The sequence below is a fragment of the Gouania willdenowi genome, chromosome 15 (genome assembly GCF_900634775.1).
Source record: "Gouania willdenowi chromosome 15, fGouWil2.1, whole genome shotgun sequence".
Taxonomy (NCBI): Eukaryota; Metazoa; Chordata; class Actinopteri; order Blenniiformes; family Gobiesocidae; genus Gouania; species Gouania willdenowi.
In genome coordinates, this window is record NC_041058.1 from 7,052,754 (window position 1) to 7,072,015 (window position 19,262).

General features: G+C 35.8%; 1 protein-coding gene across 2 annotated transcripts; it reads right to left on the reverse strand.

Annotated features, from left to right (window-relative positions):
- Positions 1 to 912: 912 nt before the first annotated feature.
- cfap36 (cilia and flagella associated protein 36) lies at positions 913 to 14,390 on the reverse strand. Of its 2 annotated transcripts, XM_028468581.1 has the most exons (11): positions 14,059 to 14,390; positions 12,887 to 12,951; positions 12,673 to 12,774; positions 9,606 to 9,720; positions 9,412 to 9,499; positions 7,970 to 8,129; positions 6,594 to 6,680; positions 6,245 to 6,332; positions 5,806 to 5,945; positions 5,529 to 5,702; positions 913 to 1,735 (listed from the first exon to the last, which is right to left on the reverse strand). In XM_028468581.1, the coding sequence occupies exons 1-11, from the start codon at positions 14,162 to 14,164 to the stop codon at positions 1,652 to 1,654; spliced, it is 1,209 nt and encodes a 402-aa protein (XP_028324382.1). In that variant the 5' UTR covers positions 14,165 to 14,390; the 3' UTR covers positions 913 to 1,651. The 2 variants fall into 2 exon arrangements, with proteins under 2 accessions (XP_028324382.1, XP_028324383.1); XM_028468582.1 differs by lacking the exon at positions 6,594 to 6,680.
- Between the last annotated feature and the right edge of the window lie 4,872 nt (positions 14,391 to 19,262).

Consider the following 19,262-nt stretch of genomic DNA (forward strand, 5'->3'; position numbering starts at 1 on the left):
TTTTCCTTGTTATATTTTTCCTCTTTTTAAAGCATTTTTGCTACAATATTCCTATTTCTGACACTTATCCAACAAATATTAATGCCGTTACCTCATTTTTTTCCATTAAGACATTTTCAGCACTTATAAACCCTTTCCACCATTTTACCCACACAATGTTGCATATGTTAACCCATTATTGTCCCTTTAACCCCTTTTCACAATATTTCATGTTTATTTTTTGCCAATTTAACCACATTAAAGGTTTGTAATGCCCATTATTTGCCAGTTTAAACTAATTGTTACAATATTGACACTTTAAGCCCTTTCTACAATTTTTTTTTCTCTGATTTTGGTCACAAAGACTTTTAACCAATTTCTGTGGTTTTAAAAATCCCATTTCACCACTTTTTCCACCATTGTTCACTTTTAACCCATTTTAGTTGTGATTAAAACAAGGATTTACATCTTTAAGATGACAATATATTATGGCACAAATAATACACTTCCTGGAGAACAGTGGATATTATTCAAATAAATAAATGTGGTTATCACAGATTCATAGAACAATGGCCCATCATTTTGCTGACTATGGATGGACCCCAAAAATCTCTCCCCTTTATTCCCCCTTATAGATGACCCTGTCTCCACATGACTGTTCTTCAATGTCCATGTTCAACCACCTTCAGATACAGTGGGGGTCCCCGGTCTCTGGAACCTTTGTTTTTGGGGTCGTGGGCTGAAAAGGTTGAGAACCACTGCTTTAGTTAAATGGATATTTCACACAATAATTAATAATACATATATTAAAAAAACACCCATGTGTTTATTTTCTCAACACTATTCTGTTCTTTTAATTTTCGACTTCAGATCTTTCAATAGTTTAAAAAATAACTAATAACCCAAAAATGTGTTAATCCAGAGTCAATCTCATTACTAGAAAATGTTTTCTTTATTTAAACATTGTTCATATTACATAGAAACTGGTGCGTTCATGATCGGGGGAGGGACAAATACTGCGTGTGACTGATAAATATGCAACATTAGGACAGAGGAGATGGAATTTATCTTTCTCCATTTATCATGCAACCCTATTTTTATTATTAACACTGAAGCTCTCAGGTCAGTTGTGTATAACCCACTCTTTATTCTGATATATATATATATATATATATATAAAGCAAAATGATAAATTGGACATTTAGGAAACTAATAAATGTGCACATTTACATAAAGGGAAGCTTTACAGAGACATAAAAAGTGAAAATCTAAAAATTTCTAGCCATTGTTATTTAACAAGATTTACAGCTTTTTACAATTTGCAGAATTTTTATTTTTTATTTTTGCATAACATGACCTGCATTCAACTGAACGCTAAAAAATTAGCCAATCATTTGTCTGGAAAAAAAAAGAAAACACAGCATGGTAGCTTCTCAGCAAAAAGGTCCTGGGTTTGATTCTGGAAGGTTTGCGTGTGGTGTTTGCATGTTCTCAATGAGTGATGTGTTTTTTTCCCCCTATGATCATGAAATGCATAATAGGCAATACTATTCAAGGTTGCCAAAATTCGATAATACTCTCCTCTTCCATAATGAAAATAAATCAACCTTCTGAAATCTAAGATTAAGATCAGCAGAACAAAAAAAGAAGCACAGATTGCAGGAGGATGGAGTTACTTCTTGATCACTTCCTCTTTCAGTTTCTCAGCCAGGTGTTTCCTCTTCTGAAGCTTCTTCTTCTCCTCTGCTGATATGTCCTGGGTGAAACAGCAGATGTGGTTAGTGATGGATGGCTGTGATTGGACAGTGAAGGGGTGGAAATGCAGCAGGATAGGGCAAGGGACTCCATTTGATCTAATGTGGGCCAGACTAATAAACTACTACCAAGCAAATAAAAAGAAAAAAGGGGGAAAACTTCACTCCATCCTTACTTTAAATTGTCAACACACACCATCTATTCTAGGACAAAGGGTGTGGGAGGAGTTTGTATAGTGTTCTATCACACACCATGACACTACACTATGCTTTGAGGCCAGATCAGCTGATGGATCACCTTTGGTTTGGAGGGATTAGCTGCTGAGTGCTGTGCTGGAGGAGGAGGGGAACACGTCCCATTTCTCTGGGACTGCACCACAGCCTCCTGATGGGCCCAAAATCATCATCATCAGACACAGGCAAAACAAATAAAAACAAACAAATCAAGAGAAATGAAGAAAAAACGAGGAAATGGCAAAGTAAAAACTCAGGAATGATCGATAAAAAAAATGATTAATAATAATAATATTACTTTATATAAAAAAGGAGGGAGTTTTTTCTTCCCATTGTCTATAAATGCTTGTTCATGTGGATCTCGTTGGGTTTTTTCTTTCCTACTATGGACTTTATATTTTGTTAGGCGCTTTGAGATGACTTTGCTGTAATTTGAGCTTTATAAATCAAACTGAATTGAACTGAAACTATTTATTTCACGCTGAATAAGCCTTTTCACGTTCTGGAACTGCGCATGCGCGACCTGCGGGGTAACAGGTCGAGAGGTGTGTAAAAAGTTCAGTCGGTCTGTAAATATTGATCTTTAGTGTTTTAATAACGTTTATATTAATCATATTACATATTCTGTGTAATCCATCACCATCATGGGTCTGTAAAAGTGTTTAATTCGGATTTATTTATTTATTTTATTTTTTAGTGTGAGTTTTCCCATATTTTACTTCACCGTTGTATGAACAGTCACGTGGCTGTCGCAGTGAAGTATATGTTTTCTTTGTAATATTGGTAAAAAGTTGTAAAATCCACTGTCTTTGATTTGACTGTTGCTCTACTGACCCCACGTGGTTAAATGAAATAGTGATTAACACACAGGTGTGTTAATTAGTTAATGACTCAGACTAAGAGTCCAAACCAAACACGCTGTAAGGACAAAGTAATGGAGTAAAAAGACAAAGACATCGACCAGTCCTGAATGTTTGAACAGAAGGCGTACACGGTATGTGGATGTATTTTATTATATTTGGTTTGTTTTGTTATTTTTATGACATATTGTATAGTATTGTATAGTCACGGTGTTAAAAATCACCCCACCCAGAAAAATATGGTCGAAAAGACGTTTTTGCCACCAGAGGTGACAAGTAACGAAGTACAAACTCTTATTAATTTTTTCCCCTGGTATCTGTACTTTACTTGAGTTTTTTTTTTTTTTTTTTTTTTTTTTTTAGCAACTTTTTACTTTCACTCCTTTACTTTAAAAAAATGAATAAATAAAAAAACATATCTTTACTTTCTACTGATTACATTTAAAAAAATAAATAAATAAAAATGAGCTTGTTACTTTTAGAACCTTCTAAAATCACGCAAAGACGCAAAAGTTTTGGTAGATGAGTTTTTTTTCTTTCTGTTAGACAGGTCCCTTAGTTTTATGTTAAACTCTAAACTAATCTGGGTTTAATTGAGCTTTTGCATTTTTTTTTTTCTTAAAACATTTCATTTACAAATTGTATCTCTAATAAGTGCTAAATTCTGCAGGTGTTCATAAAGTGTAACAGATTTAACTTGTTTCCATAAATATATAATATATATATATATATATATATATATATATAATTATTGAAGAGACATTTGTTTTACTTAAGTATATTCAGTAGCATGCACTTTTTTTTTTTTTACATTTACTCAAGTACTGGAGCAACTTTAATACTTTTACATTTTTTATTGAAGTATCTATACTTGTACTGAAGACTAGTACTTTTGTCATACATTTAAAGATCATCAATATTTGGTAGAAAACTGTAAAGCCTTCTTTTTCAGATCGTAGTACTATATGAATTTAGTTAATTAACGAAACGTGTTATATCTTACCTTTGTAGTCAACTTGTACCAGGATCAGATTTGTATTTTAGGTTTATGTTTGTGGGCTTTTATTCTTTAAGTTGTTATATCTTTTCTTCTTATTTGGACCAAATTATCCCAAATAAAAGGGTTAAAATATTTCCAATCACTATATTTGGGCCAAACTGGACCAATGTGCTAAACCTGAACCAAGTTGGACAGTCCAATAACAACTCAATTTCTACAACTATATTGTGAAAAACTTTATTGGGGCTAAATTTGGACCAATTGTGATGGTCCAAAAAAATCCAACCCAATGACTATATTTGGACTAAATCGGACTTGTCATGTATTTTTCAATGAACACAAGCAATAAATAAATCTGTTTCATATTAAACAATTTCAGATTTATTTAAACTTTAAATAAATATAAATTTTAAAGCACAGATTACAACGATAGAGCAAACAAATCTGTGGCTTTACCTCTTCAACATATCTAACTTCACGTTTCATGAACACTCTGTGAACTTAACAGGACAATATAAATAAATAAAATAAGAGATTGTTTCATTTTCATTAAATTAATAAATTAATAATCTGCAGCTTCTTTAATAAAATTATATCTGCATTTACATTTGTCCCAATGTTTCAGTGAAAATAAACATTTAAGGACGGTTAATTTAATACTAAAGCTTGTCAAATGCAGCAGTGTAACGCCACTACATCTGCTGCCTGTATTAAATACAGATGTAGTAAAATAGAATAGTGTATTTATCTGTGTGAGCTGGAAGTAAATCAGATTTTATAAGGAGCTCTATGGTTACTTAGCTTGGAATCTATCCTAATCTCCTTGTATTATTCAAACAGGCGATTCGTCTGGAAGTGCTCACTAGCTGCTTGAGTTAGAGGGGGCGGGACAAACACGTGCAGAGTAACCAATCAAACGAAGAGTGGACGTGACGACAATAGCGTAACATGTGTAGCTCTTTTTCCCTAAAGGAGCCAGCAGATGTAAACAGCGTGTAGTACGGTACAGACTTAAGGTGCGTTCACACCGAACGTGACTGAAGCGACTCGATTACATTAAAATCAATGTAAATGACACGACCTCAAGTTATCTCCCCTCAAGTGACGCAACTTGTTAATTTGAGCGACTAGGTCAGGCGCGTCCTCCTTCCAAGAAGGAAAAGAAGTGATCAACCCCCTCTCTCTTTCTCTCTACCCTGTCACCTGCTCAGCACATTGTTCCCTGGTGATCGCGTCACTGGAGCAATGGCGTGACCAAAAAGCACCACTATGTGCAAGCGACACATCAGGGGAGATGGAAGCGACTGCAGCGCTACAGTCGTGTTTGGTGTGAATGCACCGTTACAATTTTAAAGCCTCTTCTTGTTGTGGTTTCAACAATATATCCAGATGTTTTAAAACAAAGCAGAGCGCAGTTTCAAACGTCTTCTCAGTGTCAGTTGCCCTGTTTGTTTTGATACTGCTTGGCGCACGGGATATGGCTTTTTGTCCTGTTTAGCTCTCATTGGCTCGGCCAACTCTGTGTCGAGGAAGTGAACAGAAACTGCTGCATCACCACACCCACTTTTTTAAAACAAGTAAGTGCCTGAGGGCCCCTCTCATGGTCCATGCGGGCTACCTGGTGCCTGCGGGCACCGTATTGGTGACCACTGCTGTAGCGGAAGATGATGATTATGAACAGCATGAACATGGAGCCCTTACCTGGGTAGGGGTAGTGGTGGTGTTAGTAGTAGTGGTGGTGGGGGGGGCCTCCTCTGGTTTGGCTGTGTACTTGGTTTTCTGCTGTTCTTTCTTCAGAGCGTGCAGCTTGTCTCTCTGCTGTCGTAGATAGGCTGCCCTCTGCTGGAGCTGCTCCTGCTGGGACTCTGATAACTCCTGCAGGGAGGAGGAGATATAAAAATCCAAACACAATACACAGCACTCACAGTTTCATATCTTTACTCCAACGCTGTGGTTCATCCTACTCACACACACTCACAGTGTATGGCTTAGAGAACCCAGCCTCTCTGTGGGCCTCCTCCAGCCAGGCCTTGGCTGCAGCCTGACTGTTGATGGTGGGCTGGATCGGCCTCACTGCAGGTAGAACTGTGGGCTCTGCCGCTCCATTACTGATGCACTCTGTATGTAAACACACACACCAACCAGATGAGTCCTGGAGGGGCCCTGCTCTACATGATTCAGATTGTTCCCTGCTCCAGCACAGCTACAGTGGGACTGGGAGTATGGAAGTAGATTTGTGTCTTTATTATTCAATCCAAAAAAACATTTCAATAAAAAAATCACTTCAATGTTCAAAGAAAAAAATTTTAGTTTTTTTATAACATGATATTGTGATAATTTATAATATAGTGACTAACACACATTGGTAGGGTTTTTTTAAAGACAAATTCCAAGTGTTCGTTTCACTTCTGTGTTACCTGATGTGGGTTTTAGGGAGAAGCTGCTCAAAACTCCACTTCCTGTTGTCGTTGTCATCTCCATGACTTCATCTCTTACAGGACTGACCTGTAAGAAAAGGCCACCTGGTGTCACTAGAAAACTGAGAAACTAGTTACTAGTGTGGGAAATACAAGCAGCACAGCAGTCTGCTGAGGTTTGAGCACTAACTACTTCAGGATGCACTGATAGACATTTTAAACATCACTCAACTATTGAAAACAACAAAATTACATCTAACTATTCTAAGGTGTCTAACATGCTATCAATGCATTCTTTTGCTGGATTAGAACATACTCACTACAGATCTTGTTCAGACAGTTTAGTTACCAGCTTTGTTTGTGGGAGAGTGTTTCCGTTCACTAGCGAGGCGTGATGGCCGTTACTGCAGCTGCTGATGCTTTGGACGTCTTTGGCCTTAGTGCGGGATTTAACAACAAGGAAGGAAAAAATATATCAGAGCCTCCACTAGCATGTAGGTGGATAGTTACCACTCTATTTTTTACGTCATCTTCAGGGGCCGACGTAATGTGCAATAATTGTCAAGATTAATATGAAATCCCTAAAATATTATTTTATGACATGATTACATTTTAATTTGCACAATTTTATAATTTATAAACATTGCTGCATGCCGACAGGAAAGTGTTTCATGATAATAAACGTCTTCAGACTTAAATTGAACAAATAAATGCCATCAAACATTAACCGCCTAAAGTTTTAACTTTTTTTCAGCAAATTTACTTTGATCTCCTGACATATTTTGACTGTCAACTGCCAGTTTTCTTCAGAGGCCTCTGCTGATCGCTTTGATGTTTCCTTTATCTCTGCGTAATAATTTGGGGGAGTTCTTTTTTTAATAATTTATTAGAGTTTAATTTATTTAGACAACTGTTTTTCAGGATCTTTACTTTGATTTCCTGACATATTTTGACTTTCAACTGCAGTCTTCTTTGGAGGCAGGCATCTGTTGATTGCTTTGATGTTTCTTTGATTTCTGCGTAATAATTCCAGCAAGTTCTTTTTCAATAAAATGTTATGATTTCATTTATTCGGGCAACTGTTTTTCAGGAAATGTACTTTGATCTCCTGACATGTTTCGAATGTCAACTACCAGTCTTCTTTAGAGGGATCTGCTGATTGCTTTGATGTTTCCTTGACTTCCAGGAAGTAATTCCAGCAAGTTATTTTTGTCCTCTTTTTGAATAATATGTTAAGGTTTTATTTATTCAGAAAAGTTTACACAGAAATCAAGGACACATCAAAGCAGTCAGCAGACACCTCTGAAGAAGACTTGTAGCTGACAGTCAAAACCTGTCGGAGATCAAAGTAAATTTTCTTCCAAACAGTTGTCTGAATACATTAAACCTTAAAACATTCTGAACTACCAAATGTTTTGAGGTTTTCTTGTGTAAATTGTCATTTTTGTCTTTTAATTGTAATTATGCATATATTGTATTTCTAAACCGAATTTATCTGCAGTACCTGCAAGGCCCACTAGGAGGCACAGGCCACACTTTGAGAATCTTTGGTTTGAAACAACTCTTCAATAGACTGAACATGAAATATAAATGTGTGTCTGCAGTGACGCACACAGAACAAACAAATCTTATGTTTTCAGCTGATGAGGTTTTCCCTGCTCCAAGCTTCAGTGTTTAAGAGACTTTCCAGCATTTGGCAGCTCGATACAGGCGATGACGCCTCACCTTGGCACCGTCGTTGTGTTGGCTGGGAGTGGAGGTTGTAATCTGGGATTCCTCGCCCTCCGTCGTTAGCTTCCGCAAAGAGCGACTGCTGGAAGTGGCACCAAAGTCTTCCTCTAAGAGCCTCCGGGATAATTCCTGATCGTACTCCTCCTTTGACCTTCTGAGGACAAGTCAGCAAGAATTCAATATCAATATCAGGAGATTACGTTTATTGTTGAACCAAACTATTTAATTCTCAGCATTTTCTAAATCACTGTAATCATGATTTTAGACCAAATCGAAAATTATCAGCAGAGGTTTAGAGTACCGATATATCTTACTCATGTAGAAGTACTGTTACTTGATTGAAATTGCGTACAAGTAAGTCATCGATAAAATACTCAAGTAAAAGTAAAAAGTAGCTTAATTACATCGTACTCAAAAGTAACTAGTTACTTTCACTTCCCCACGTTTATTTGTGGTAAAAAAATCTTGCAAACAGCAAACATCTCATTTTTAAACTTAAAAAGGAAGAGACCACATCTTGCACAATTAGAACTTACTATACTCTGCATAAAATAAAAGGTTTGTCAAAATATACAATTCTTTTTCATTAAAATAACACCAATGAATTCAGTGAAATTTTCCATCTGCAGTGAGTTAAGTGTATTTTAAAGGGTGTCGATAATCTACCGGTACATGCACGCTCGTTCTACTGATCTTCAATCTTGACCGACGGCCAAATGTAACAAAATAAGACTGCACGCAACTGATCCTTTAGTTTGATTCAGTCACTAATCTAAACTGAATTCATGTACACACATGTACAAGCAGGTAAACACAAATATACTGTATAGTGAATAGAACTGTCCAGGTGCTGAAATGAAAGCAATATCTTCACGAGCACGTGCGGTGAAGAATAAAAATGAGGTGAATTGAGGAAAAGTGAATTGAACTAATCATTCCAAACCTTCTTCACCCTAACCTAACCTAACGCAGCCTTCCTGAGACAAAGGGGATCAAAACTCTGTTGTTCGATTGCTCATTGAGTGTCAATCCCTCCAACCTAAATAAGCTCCACCCTAAGGAGCTTAAGTGAGCTGCTCCCATTAGACTCTGTGCGTTCTACTTGGCCGGGCCTTCAGGAGCAAAATCCCATTAGAGAGCAGGGATAGGAGCTGCCACACATTCTCACAATATTATCCACACTGGAACGCTTTCTAAAACACAAACATTACACACTATTCTCCAACAGAGTTACTAAGATCTAGTTTTTCCACAATTTTTATTCCTTCCCCCGTAAATAAATGCTGGACGTGTCCATCGTTCTTTAACCAGAAGGTTTGCAGTTGATTCCATCGACCTAAATAAGGTGCTTCAGATGAACATATTTAATTAAGCGACACACTCATTAACGCGTGAGTTGAACACACCCTCTTTAGGCAGACTGTATTCACACTTACTTAAGGACTTCCTGTAAGATTTTCATCTCCTGTTGCTGCAGCTCCGTCATCACGTCCACACCGTCTGTTAGACACTCAGGGAGAGCCCCTAAACACACACACACACACACACATTAACACAAGGAGCAGGGATTTGCAGCATTTTTATTTTTCTAAAGGAAGTGTAATTAAATGTGTGTATTAATGTTGCGTACCGTTCCTTTCTTTGATGACTCGTAGGGCTTGAAGCTGCAGCTCCATGTTCTTCTGCACCATCAGTGAGCGAAACACCTCAAAATCATCTGTAGCGAGAACAGGCTGAAACACCGCCTGCACAACACACAGAGACGCACCATGACTACAGTAGAGAATTAAGTCAGGGACACATTAATTATTAGAGATGTAGACTGATGATGCACAGAACCAATCAGAAACAAAAAGGTACAAACATTTAAGTTGAAAACAAAAGCTAATGCAGGATTTAAAAAAAAAGCTCAGAGCGCAAACCTCCACCAAGCATCAAAACTCTTCTTTGTCAGATATTGTTAGTTATCTGGATCAGTGGATCAATGATTCTGATCATAATACCATGATCATTCACACTTACACTTTAAAGGCAAGAAAATAATTTCAGGAAATCATTCCTGCCTGTGGTGATCAAACTGTAAAACTAATCACTTTAACTTCAGAATCAGAATCAGAATCAGCTTTATTGACCAGGTACAGTTTAGAACAATACGAGGAATTTGACTTGGTAGTTGCAGTGAAAGAAGACACAACACACCGGAGCAGCCATTTGCGGCGCCCACATATTTAGGTGAAAAAGGGATCAACAACAGGAGGAGATGAGGGGTGAGGGGAAAAAAAAACTGCCAGTTTGAAACTGATTTCCCTAAACAGAGAAAGCAGTGTGAAACCAGGAAAAAAAACTGCCTCCGCAAACATAAATGTAAGCATGACACAGTCAAACAACTCGAGACAAGGCATGTGGGAAGGGTTGGGTGGGAGGTTGGCTGGGGGAGGAGGTCAGGTGGGAAGAACAGCAGGATTCCAGGCGTTTGGGGACATGGGTGTGCTGCCAATGGGCGCTGCAACCACGGCTCCATGCAGCTGCGGATGGGAGGTGGGGAACGAGGCATTTGAAGTTGAAGTCCTGTAGCTGCGTTACTGACAACCAGATGACGTGTGGAAAAGTTCAGCATCAACAGTTCCAGGTGGGAATGTAGGGAAGGAGCGGGGGGAGGGAGTGGGGGTAAGAGCCGCCGTCTGCAGAAACTTCCTGGTGATAAGAGTTGAGACAACCTTGGCTTTAGCCTTGGCTGGCTGGGGAGCCGAAAGGGAGATAAGCAATGTGATTTGATACAGGCTATGTCAATTTCCAATAGCCTTCTGTCCTGGGTCTCTCTGCTGTAATCAATGAGTGGCCTAGTTTCATGTAGATGTCCTCCACGTCTTCCACGGAAAGGATGGACAGACACACAACTCGCCACTTGTTCCAAGGGTCAAGTGCGTATCCAGCCGCAAACGTCCCGCTTGGACACGCGGGTTCACCACCCCCGGTTCTCTTCGTCGAAAAAATCTGATCGATAGCACTGAGAGACCAACTAATTAGTTCCATTATTCCAGTTTTGGATGAGTTACAGAGAGAGGCTCTTGTTAAGCTCACAAGACCAGACAAAGCAGCAGCTGGGAGAGAGATAAGAATGGAAGGGAGGGAGAAACAGAGTGCGACTGTCCTCGTCGAGAGAAGCAAGAAGAACAGCTTATTGATTCTTGTATATTTTTATTATTTTACTGTAATGTGTGCACTTGTATTTAATCCTTATTTAACTAATAGTCTTTTACTTAATTAAGTACATTTTCTGTCTTTGTTTAGTGTTTATTCTTTTCATTTGTAATATTTCTCAAGCTTTTGTGACATAAGTAATTTCCCACTGGGATAAATAAAGTAATTCTGATAAAAATTGGTCAATTATGAACGGAGAGAAATTTTTCAAATTTTACCAAAGATGAGAGTTAGGGATTTTTTTAAAAAAATGATCCAGAATCAGCATATATGTTCCGGATCCCCTCAAAATTTTAAATAGAATCTTCCATGGACTAATATTTGTATCAATTTGTTTAGTACTTTTGATGTAATCCTGCTAACAGACAAATAAATGCATTAATAAATGTAATGTGATAATGCATTCATTACTAATTTGTATATGCTTTATTAATTAAAACTTAAATAAGTAAATAAAACGTAGAAAATGTGTGGCTAAATTAATCATGTTGACATAATAGTTCAGTCTGGACAGTTTGCCAAATATGTCCTTTTTGAAACTTTTTTTTTTTTTCATTTTTTAAATCAACTTTTCTGAGTTCTTTTCGGTTTGTTCAGCTTCATCTGAACCTGTACAAGATGTTCTTCCAGCACAGTCTGTGTTTAACTCCAGCTCATACAAATATCAGGCTCTGTTTGCAAACACTGGTAATGATATAATCCTTTACATTAGCTGTTGGTCTTTCTCAGGCTAAAGCTGGAGATTTCCTCCCAGTAAAACCAGTGGCATAATCACTTGTTTCTGTTCAGCTTCTCCTTCACACTTTACAAACCCGTCAGGATCGTATTTCACCTTCTTTCTAATGTAATTTATTTAATTTATATAAATTATCTGGTCTATCTTGTCCACAGCCTTCAGACATCTAAGATGGGACAATATCACTAATAATCACTAGACAAACTATTTATTTTACAACATTGGACAGGGATGATACTTTTTATAGCATGGAGATAGATGTGTCTACTTTTTAATCAAAAAACAAACTTTTCAATAAAATAAAATCACTTCCATGAAAATGCAAATAAATATTTGAGACCCAAATAATTGCATTTGAACACTTTTTCGATTGAAGAAAACTTTTTTGTATTTTGGGCATATTATAGTACATTTTTGTCTTTAAATTCAAACAAAAAAAAAAAATAAAAAATGTTTTTAATCAAAATAAAATAATTTAATCAAAAAAATTCAAAGAAAGTGTTTGATTGATTATCATAGAACATTAAAATAAAATGTTGGATTATTCTTTTTTCTTTCTTTCCACAAATAGAACTTTTTCTTCCATTGTTAACCTACTAATTTGAAAGAGACAAGGGTAATTACCATTGACACCAGGTGAACGGTAGTTACGTAAGAAAACCCCATTCCTGAAAACCAATTAGGGTTAAATGGCAGGCTGACAGGGGTGTGGGGAGGGCGAGAGTGGGAGAAAAAAAGAAAGAGAGGGAGCTTAGAGTACCTGCAGAGTTTTAGATTTGGCAAAAGGAGAGGTGCACGCGTCCAGAAACTGCTCCTCATTGATGCCAACCTCCTGCATGTAATTCTCCAACAGCTTCTCCACCTGCAAAAGTAAAACAGCTTTTTCATGTTTTATTGGAATCAGTGTAGCAATAATGCACAACAATGATGATGCAACTCTTAAAAAATGAGATATTAGTTTGGTCTACACTCACCAATGACTTATATGATTCATGGATCTCAGTGTATGACAACTTGTTTTCATCTTCATCATCAAAAACTGAAAGAAAATGCAGAATAAATATATAAAAAATTCCCTATAGAACAAATCAACTTTATTTATAAAGCATCAAATGATTTTAACAATGCAGTTTGTTGGCAACTTTTTTTAGAACTAGCAATTAATGTGCAAATTAAAAAGTAAATGACTGTCTTGTCAATAAAATAAAGTTATCTGTTTAGGTTTTACAACACGTGTCAAACTTAAGTAAAAATGACAGAGAAAACATGAATTGTTGTGTAAATTACCAAATAATCCAATTTAATAAAACTCAATATTTTTATTGCAGTTTTTCGTTCTTTATTTAACATGAATGCAGTCATTTTTAATTGAAAATTCTAAAAATAAGTTAGAACTCTCAATTTTTCTACAAATCTTGCAATTTCTCACAAACAATTCCATATAATTCCTCTAAATTACACAAATTGGTTACAAAATCAATATTTTTTTTTTAATGAAGATCCGACAGGGACTGATATTAAAAACTAGGGCACAACGATGTTAAAATTTGTATTTTTCCACCTAAAATCTGTGGCCAAATTGAGATCAAACTGGTCCATATTGAAGTAGAATGAGTTTGACATGCCTGTTTTACATCTTTATTTAGCACAATGTCTGTGGTGTTAATACAAAATAGTAAAAAAGTTAACTAAACTGCTAATATTTATACATATGTTTCGCTTTTCAATGCATTAGAGGAAAAGTACAGAAGCTTATTGCATTCACTGAAGAAATGAAAGTTTAGGTTTTTCTGAATTGATGAGAGAAAAATAAGTACATTTAAAAAAATTCACTGTTTTTCTGTTTTTATATGAATATTTTTCGTTTTTTCTTTCTTTCTGAATCTCATCAACTCAGGAAAACGGAAAAATATTTCCTGTAAAAACAAAAAACGGGGCCAATTTTTTTTAATGTACTTTTTTTTAATGTCATACTTTTCTTTAATGAATGCAATAAGCTTCGGTAGAAAAGTACTGATGTAGGATTAAAATAACAGCACAACGACAACACCGCTTCTAGTTAGCTTTAGCTTAGCCACGCAGCTAACAGTAAACATGCAGGGTTAGCTTAGCATACCACAGCTGTAACTAGTTGTCTATTGATTACCGGTGCATTTGTTCTCCATAAAGTCCGTGACGGGGATGAGCCACTCGGGGCTTCCCAGATACCCTACGATGCTCTCCACGACCCACTCGCTGTCATCCTCAGCCATGTTGGTTAATGATAGTAAACAACGCCCTCCGCGGCTCAACTACGGCGCAACGAACACGCACGCACACCGGGACATTTGGTTCTTCGTAGTCCGCTAGCCAGCCTCCATTAGTCCGTGTGCAGCGCCTGGCTTTCGGGCTCGGATGTGTCAGAGTCTCCGGGGGAAGAAACGCGCAGTCATGAATTTGAGAAACAACGGTGGTGACGCCTAATCGGTTTCCATGGTGACCGTTACGTCACATCGCTACGAGCGTCTCTACAGCGGGAGATACAAACTTTATTTAAAATGTAAATATTGTTTGTTAAACGTCACTGTTTACGGAAGCGTAGGGCTACTACAGGGGACTATATATTTTGGATCACTAAATCGTATAAACAATATAATTTTATTGTACATGATTTTATATTGTACAAACAATAAACTTATACATACAAACAATATAGTCAATTGTACAAACATGATATTGTCTTTTATGAACAATATAATTACGTTGTACAAATGTGATTACGTGAATTATATTGTTTGTACAATGTATTATCTTTTTTTTTTTTTTACGATATAATTATATTGTTCATACAATATAGTGATCCAAAATATATTTTCCCCTGTTGCAGCTTTACGCTTGCGTAACTGTTAATGGCTCTGAACATGTATAAACTATCCAAATTATGTAATTTGTTTTATAATCTAAATGATTTTGCTACCAAATGAACAGATGGCGAGAATTACATAGAACTAACGGTTACTTTTCACCCCTATAACAGTATTAATACTATGTAAAATGATCTAAAAAGGAATATGATTTTGATTTAACAAAATAAGCAACCTTAATTGGAAATTTTGAACAAAGTGTTATTTATGTAAATGTATGAATAAGTGTGAGCCACATATCAAATATTTTGTTAGCGTAAAAATGAAAACAAAGTTTGTTTGCAAAGTATAAGGCAAATTTATTTGTATAGAGCATTTCATACAAGGCAATTCAAAGTGTTAAAGGTGCAGCAAAACAAAACATAAAAACAAAGAAGAAAAGCAAATAACACTAAGTAAATAGTGTGTGCTTTTACATCCTACAATTTACAAATCTTTCAAATTATTTCACTGTTTTTTCTGGCAGGTTTTCAGATTAAAACTCAAGAACAAAAAACTGATATTTTTTTTATTAAGAGTAAAAACTGTATAATCTCTTAGTATAGTACAGTAGTGCATTAACAAGGTTATTTAATAAATATACTGTACATGTTATTCAGTAGACATTCTTTCTGCATCATTAAATGTACATGTTTTTATTAACAGCATCAATGACTGTGCACAGGTTATAAACTGGCATATCATGCAGGCAGTGGCAGTGAACACACATATACTGACACTGAATGAAGGAAGGCGACATTATAAAGTTTCAACAGGAAGTACATAATTTATATCCACTGCTCCGTGAAAGTGCTTCATTCTGCTTAAGCTTAAATCCTGACATGCAACTCATTTATATCAGTGAAATCAATAAAACCTACAGAAAAACATAAACACATTCTTGTATCATTCATTCATTTTTGCAATATGTGTAAATGTAAACTATTGGCTATTAAACCCAGGCCGTCTGTCTTGTTTCTTTTTGGAGAAATAAGGTGCAGCACTTGTTCCGTGCATATACCTGAGCCCTAAAGTGGAAATAATCACAATTTCACACATGTTTAACTAAAGGTCAGGACAAGTTGTGCATGTTGAAATAAACAGCAACATTTAGATTGAACTTTATAAGTTTAGATTTAGCATTAAGATTTAGATTTAACATTGACATATTTTTTACAGGAAAAAACATCCTAAATTTCACAAATATTGCTGTTAATCTGGTCAAAAAAAAACAAATTCAGTAACGTTTTTTAAACGTGGTTTGTTGCTAAATGTTGTGAGAAGTTGCTGTTTATTTTAGCGTGCACAACTTTATCTACGAAAGTATCGGGTATTGGGGGGAAAAAACACACTTTGGCTGTAAAATTGTATCTTCAATTCCTGTCATACAAATATTTTTGGATCAATTTGAATATAAAATAGGAATTGGAAATATGGAAATAGTTTCATTCACATGCAAACAGAAATCTGAGAAAATTGCTGCTGTCTCATGTCTTCCTCTAGATGGCAGAATTTCTCCATTCTGGAGATGTTTCATTAGGAAGTTATTTTTTTTTTTAATCTTTTCTCCCAGATGAACCATTGATCCCAGTTTGACTGACTGATGCTTTTAAAGGTACATGCTGGCATGGCATAGAAGTCAGTTTATACATTGACTTGTTTGAAATGTATAAGAGGCACAAAAACTCCATGCATAAATACTGTATAATTATGGTTTGTGATTCTAAGGCCGAGATGTTTAGAAAATGTGCATAAAGGTTTTTAAAAAAAAAAGCATATTAAAATGATAAAAAAAAATAAAAAATAAAAACTGAATCTATAAAGATGAGATGGTGATAAAGCTGGAAGAGCTGCCAGTTTGATGCCGTCTGTCAACAATGACTGCCTGCTGGTGTTGGTAATATCTGTTTACAACAAATCAGCAACAATTTACTGGCAGAGTTTGGAAAAAATAAATTAATAAATAAATAAATCCACATGTTTTTGGCTGAATGTCCTTCAACCAAACAGATTCCTTAATTTGCGGTAACACTTTACAATATGGGTCCCTTAATTATTGTTATTTAAAGCATTATTAAGCATTTTAATGTGTTATTAATAATAATGTATTACCTAACATTAATTAACTTGTCAGTTAATGTATTAATAAGCAGTTAATTCATTTCTGCTGCACAGAGTTGATGAAAACATTATAAAGCATTGTTAAAGGTTACATATTTAATTACCAGAAGTTATTATGAATGAATATATTAGTAAAACGAAATAAGTAATACATAAGGATAACTAATCAAATTATGTAACTTTTATTCATCATATGTGAATTAACTGCTTTTTAATGCATTATCTGATATGTTAAGGTTAGGTAATTATAATATTATAATGATTAATAACATATTAAACTGCTAATTAATGCATTAACTAACATAATTAAGGGACTATTATTAACTGTTACCCAACTTGCAAATTGATGACCGGTCTGTGTCGCTCCTGCTGCTTACTTTAAAAAATAAAAAATAAATAAATTACATCATTGTCATTTACGACCATTACCGCCAAAAGCAGCATTTTTTTTTCTTTTTTTCTTTTTTTTTAACTAAAAGTGCAAAATGCCATGCATTGCAATCATCACAAAAACAGAAATTGCTACAAGCTTTAAGCCAACAGTGAATTAATCCTCACTCACTGAGCATGAAATAGTTCCACCTCCTCCTGGTAAAGGGAATGTACGCGGTCGGTCAAAGGCTTGACTTTAAAGGCCAACGTGTTCCTTGACTTTCGACTGCTTCAATTGTCGAGCTCTGTTAAAAAAATGAATTTGGCTGACAGCAGAGAACCTCTGGGCCCTTCATTAATCTGCCTCTTTATTCCCTATCCCTTCCATCCTGCTGTTTTTTTAATCCAGGATTTATGTTTGAAAACATTACAGAGAGTCTCTCAGGAGGTCAACTTTAATCCTGGTATTTAAAAAAAACAAATTTCCTTTAAAACCGTTAAGACTTAAATTTGAAAATAAACATCAAAACCAATTACATTTTTTTCTCAGAGCATCCTATAGAGCAGGGGTTCTCAACCTTGGGGTCACGAGACACTGGGAAGGGTTGACCAGATAACTTCAATAAACTTGGAATATTTTTTGGACATTATAAGCCAATTTTTGCTTATTTTTACCCTTTTCCTGCAACTACACAACACTTGCAATATTTTAATCAGTTTGCATCACTTTTTCTTGCCATATTTTTGCTCCTTTTAATGCATTTTTTCTACATTACTCCCATTTCTGCCACTGCTTTTTTGCACATTTTTCCATCACTTTTCCCACCTAATGTTGCATTTTAACCCATCACTGTCACTTTTAACCTTTTTTCACCATATTTCATGCTTATTCTTGCCAATTTTACCACATTCACAATTTGTCATGCCCATTATTTGTCAGTTGTTTTTTTTTTTTGTTTTTTTTTACAATCTATGGTTTAAACTAATTGTTCCTTCTTTTTAAATTACATTCCCTCAACCATCCCAATCCCCATTTCTACCACTTTAAACCGATATTGACACTTTGGACAGAAAAAGTGGTAAAAAGGGGTCATTTTTGGCCACTCTAATTCGCAACCACAATTTATGTGTTTTTTAAAATCCCATTTCACCACCTTTTCCACTATTTTTGGCCACTTTTAACTCATTTTATTTCTGATTCAAACAAGGATTTACATCTTTAAGATGACTATACTATGGTGAAAAAAAAAACCTCCTGGGTAACAGTGGATATTATTCAGATTAATAAATAAATGTGGTTATCACAGATTCATAGAACAATACATCGTCATTTTACTGACTTTATGGATGGACCCCAAAAAGCTCTCCCCTTTATTCCTCCTTATAGATGGCCCTGTATCCACATGACTTTTCTTCAATGTTCATGTCTGTGTTCAACCACTTTCAGGTACAATGGGGGTCTCCGGTCCCTGGGACCTTTAGGGGTTGTGGACTGAAAAGGTTGAGAACCACTGCAGTAGAGGAGCGATGCATTGTGTCCAGGATGCTGCTGCCGCTCTTTAATGGGATTAAAGAATGTTGAACACGACCCGATCGATCCCTTTAATGGCCCAGTTCCTCGCCTGTGGGTCTGACCCTGGAATCAATTCAGAGGTTGTCTGTATCATGATACCATTAGAGAAGTTTGGCGGTTGTCAAATGTATCTAGGATTACTAAAAAATGTAATCAAAAAATGCTTAATTTACTTTGTATTGTACTATTTTAAAGTCGGTACAAACTGTGCCAGAGGTAGACTTACATATAGACTTTCTTTTACATGTCATTGGTTTAAAAACTCAATTCTGGATTTAAAAGGTCCTCACAATCCATACCAAAACATCATGACATTTGTGACTATAATATGCCATGTCACTCCCTAAATCTGCACAAATGAGTTTTTTTTAAAGGGTCCAACAATGAATTACGAGTGCCACA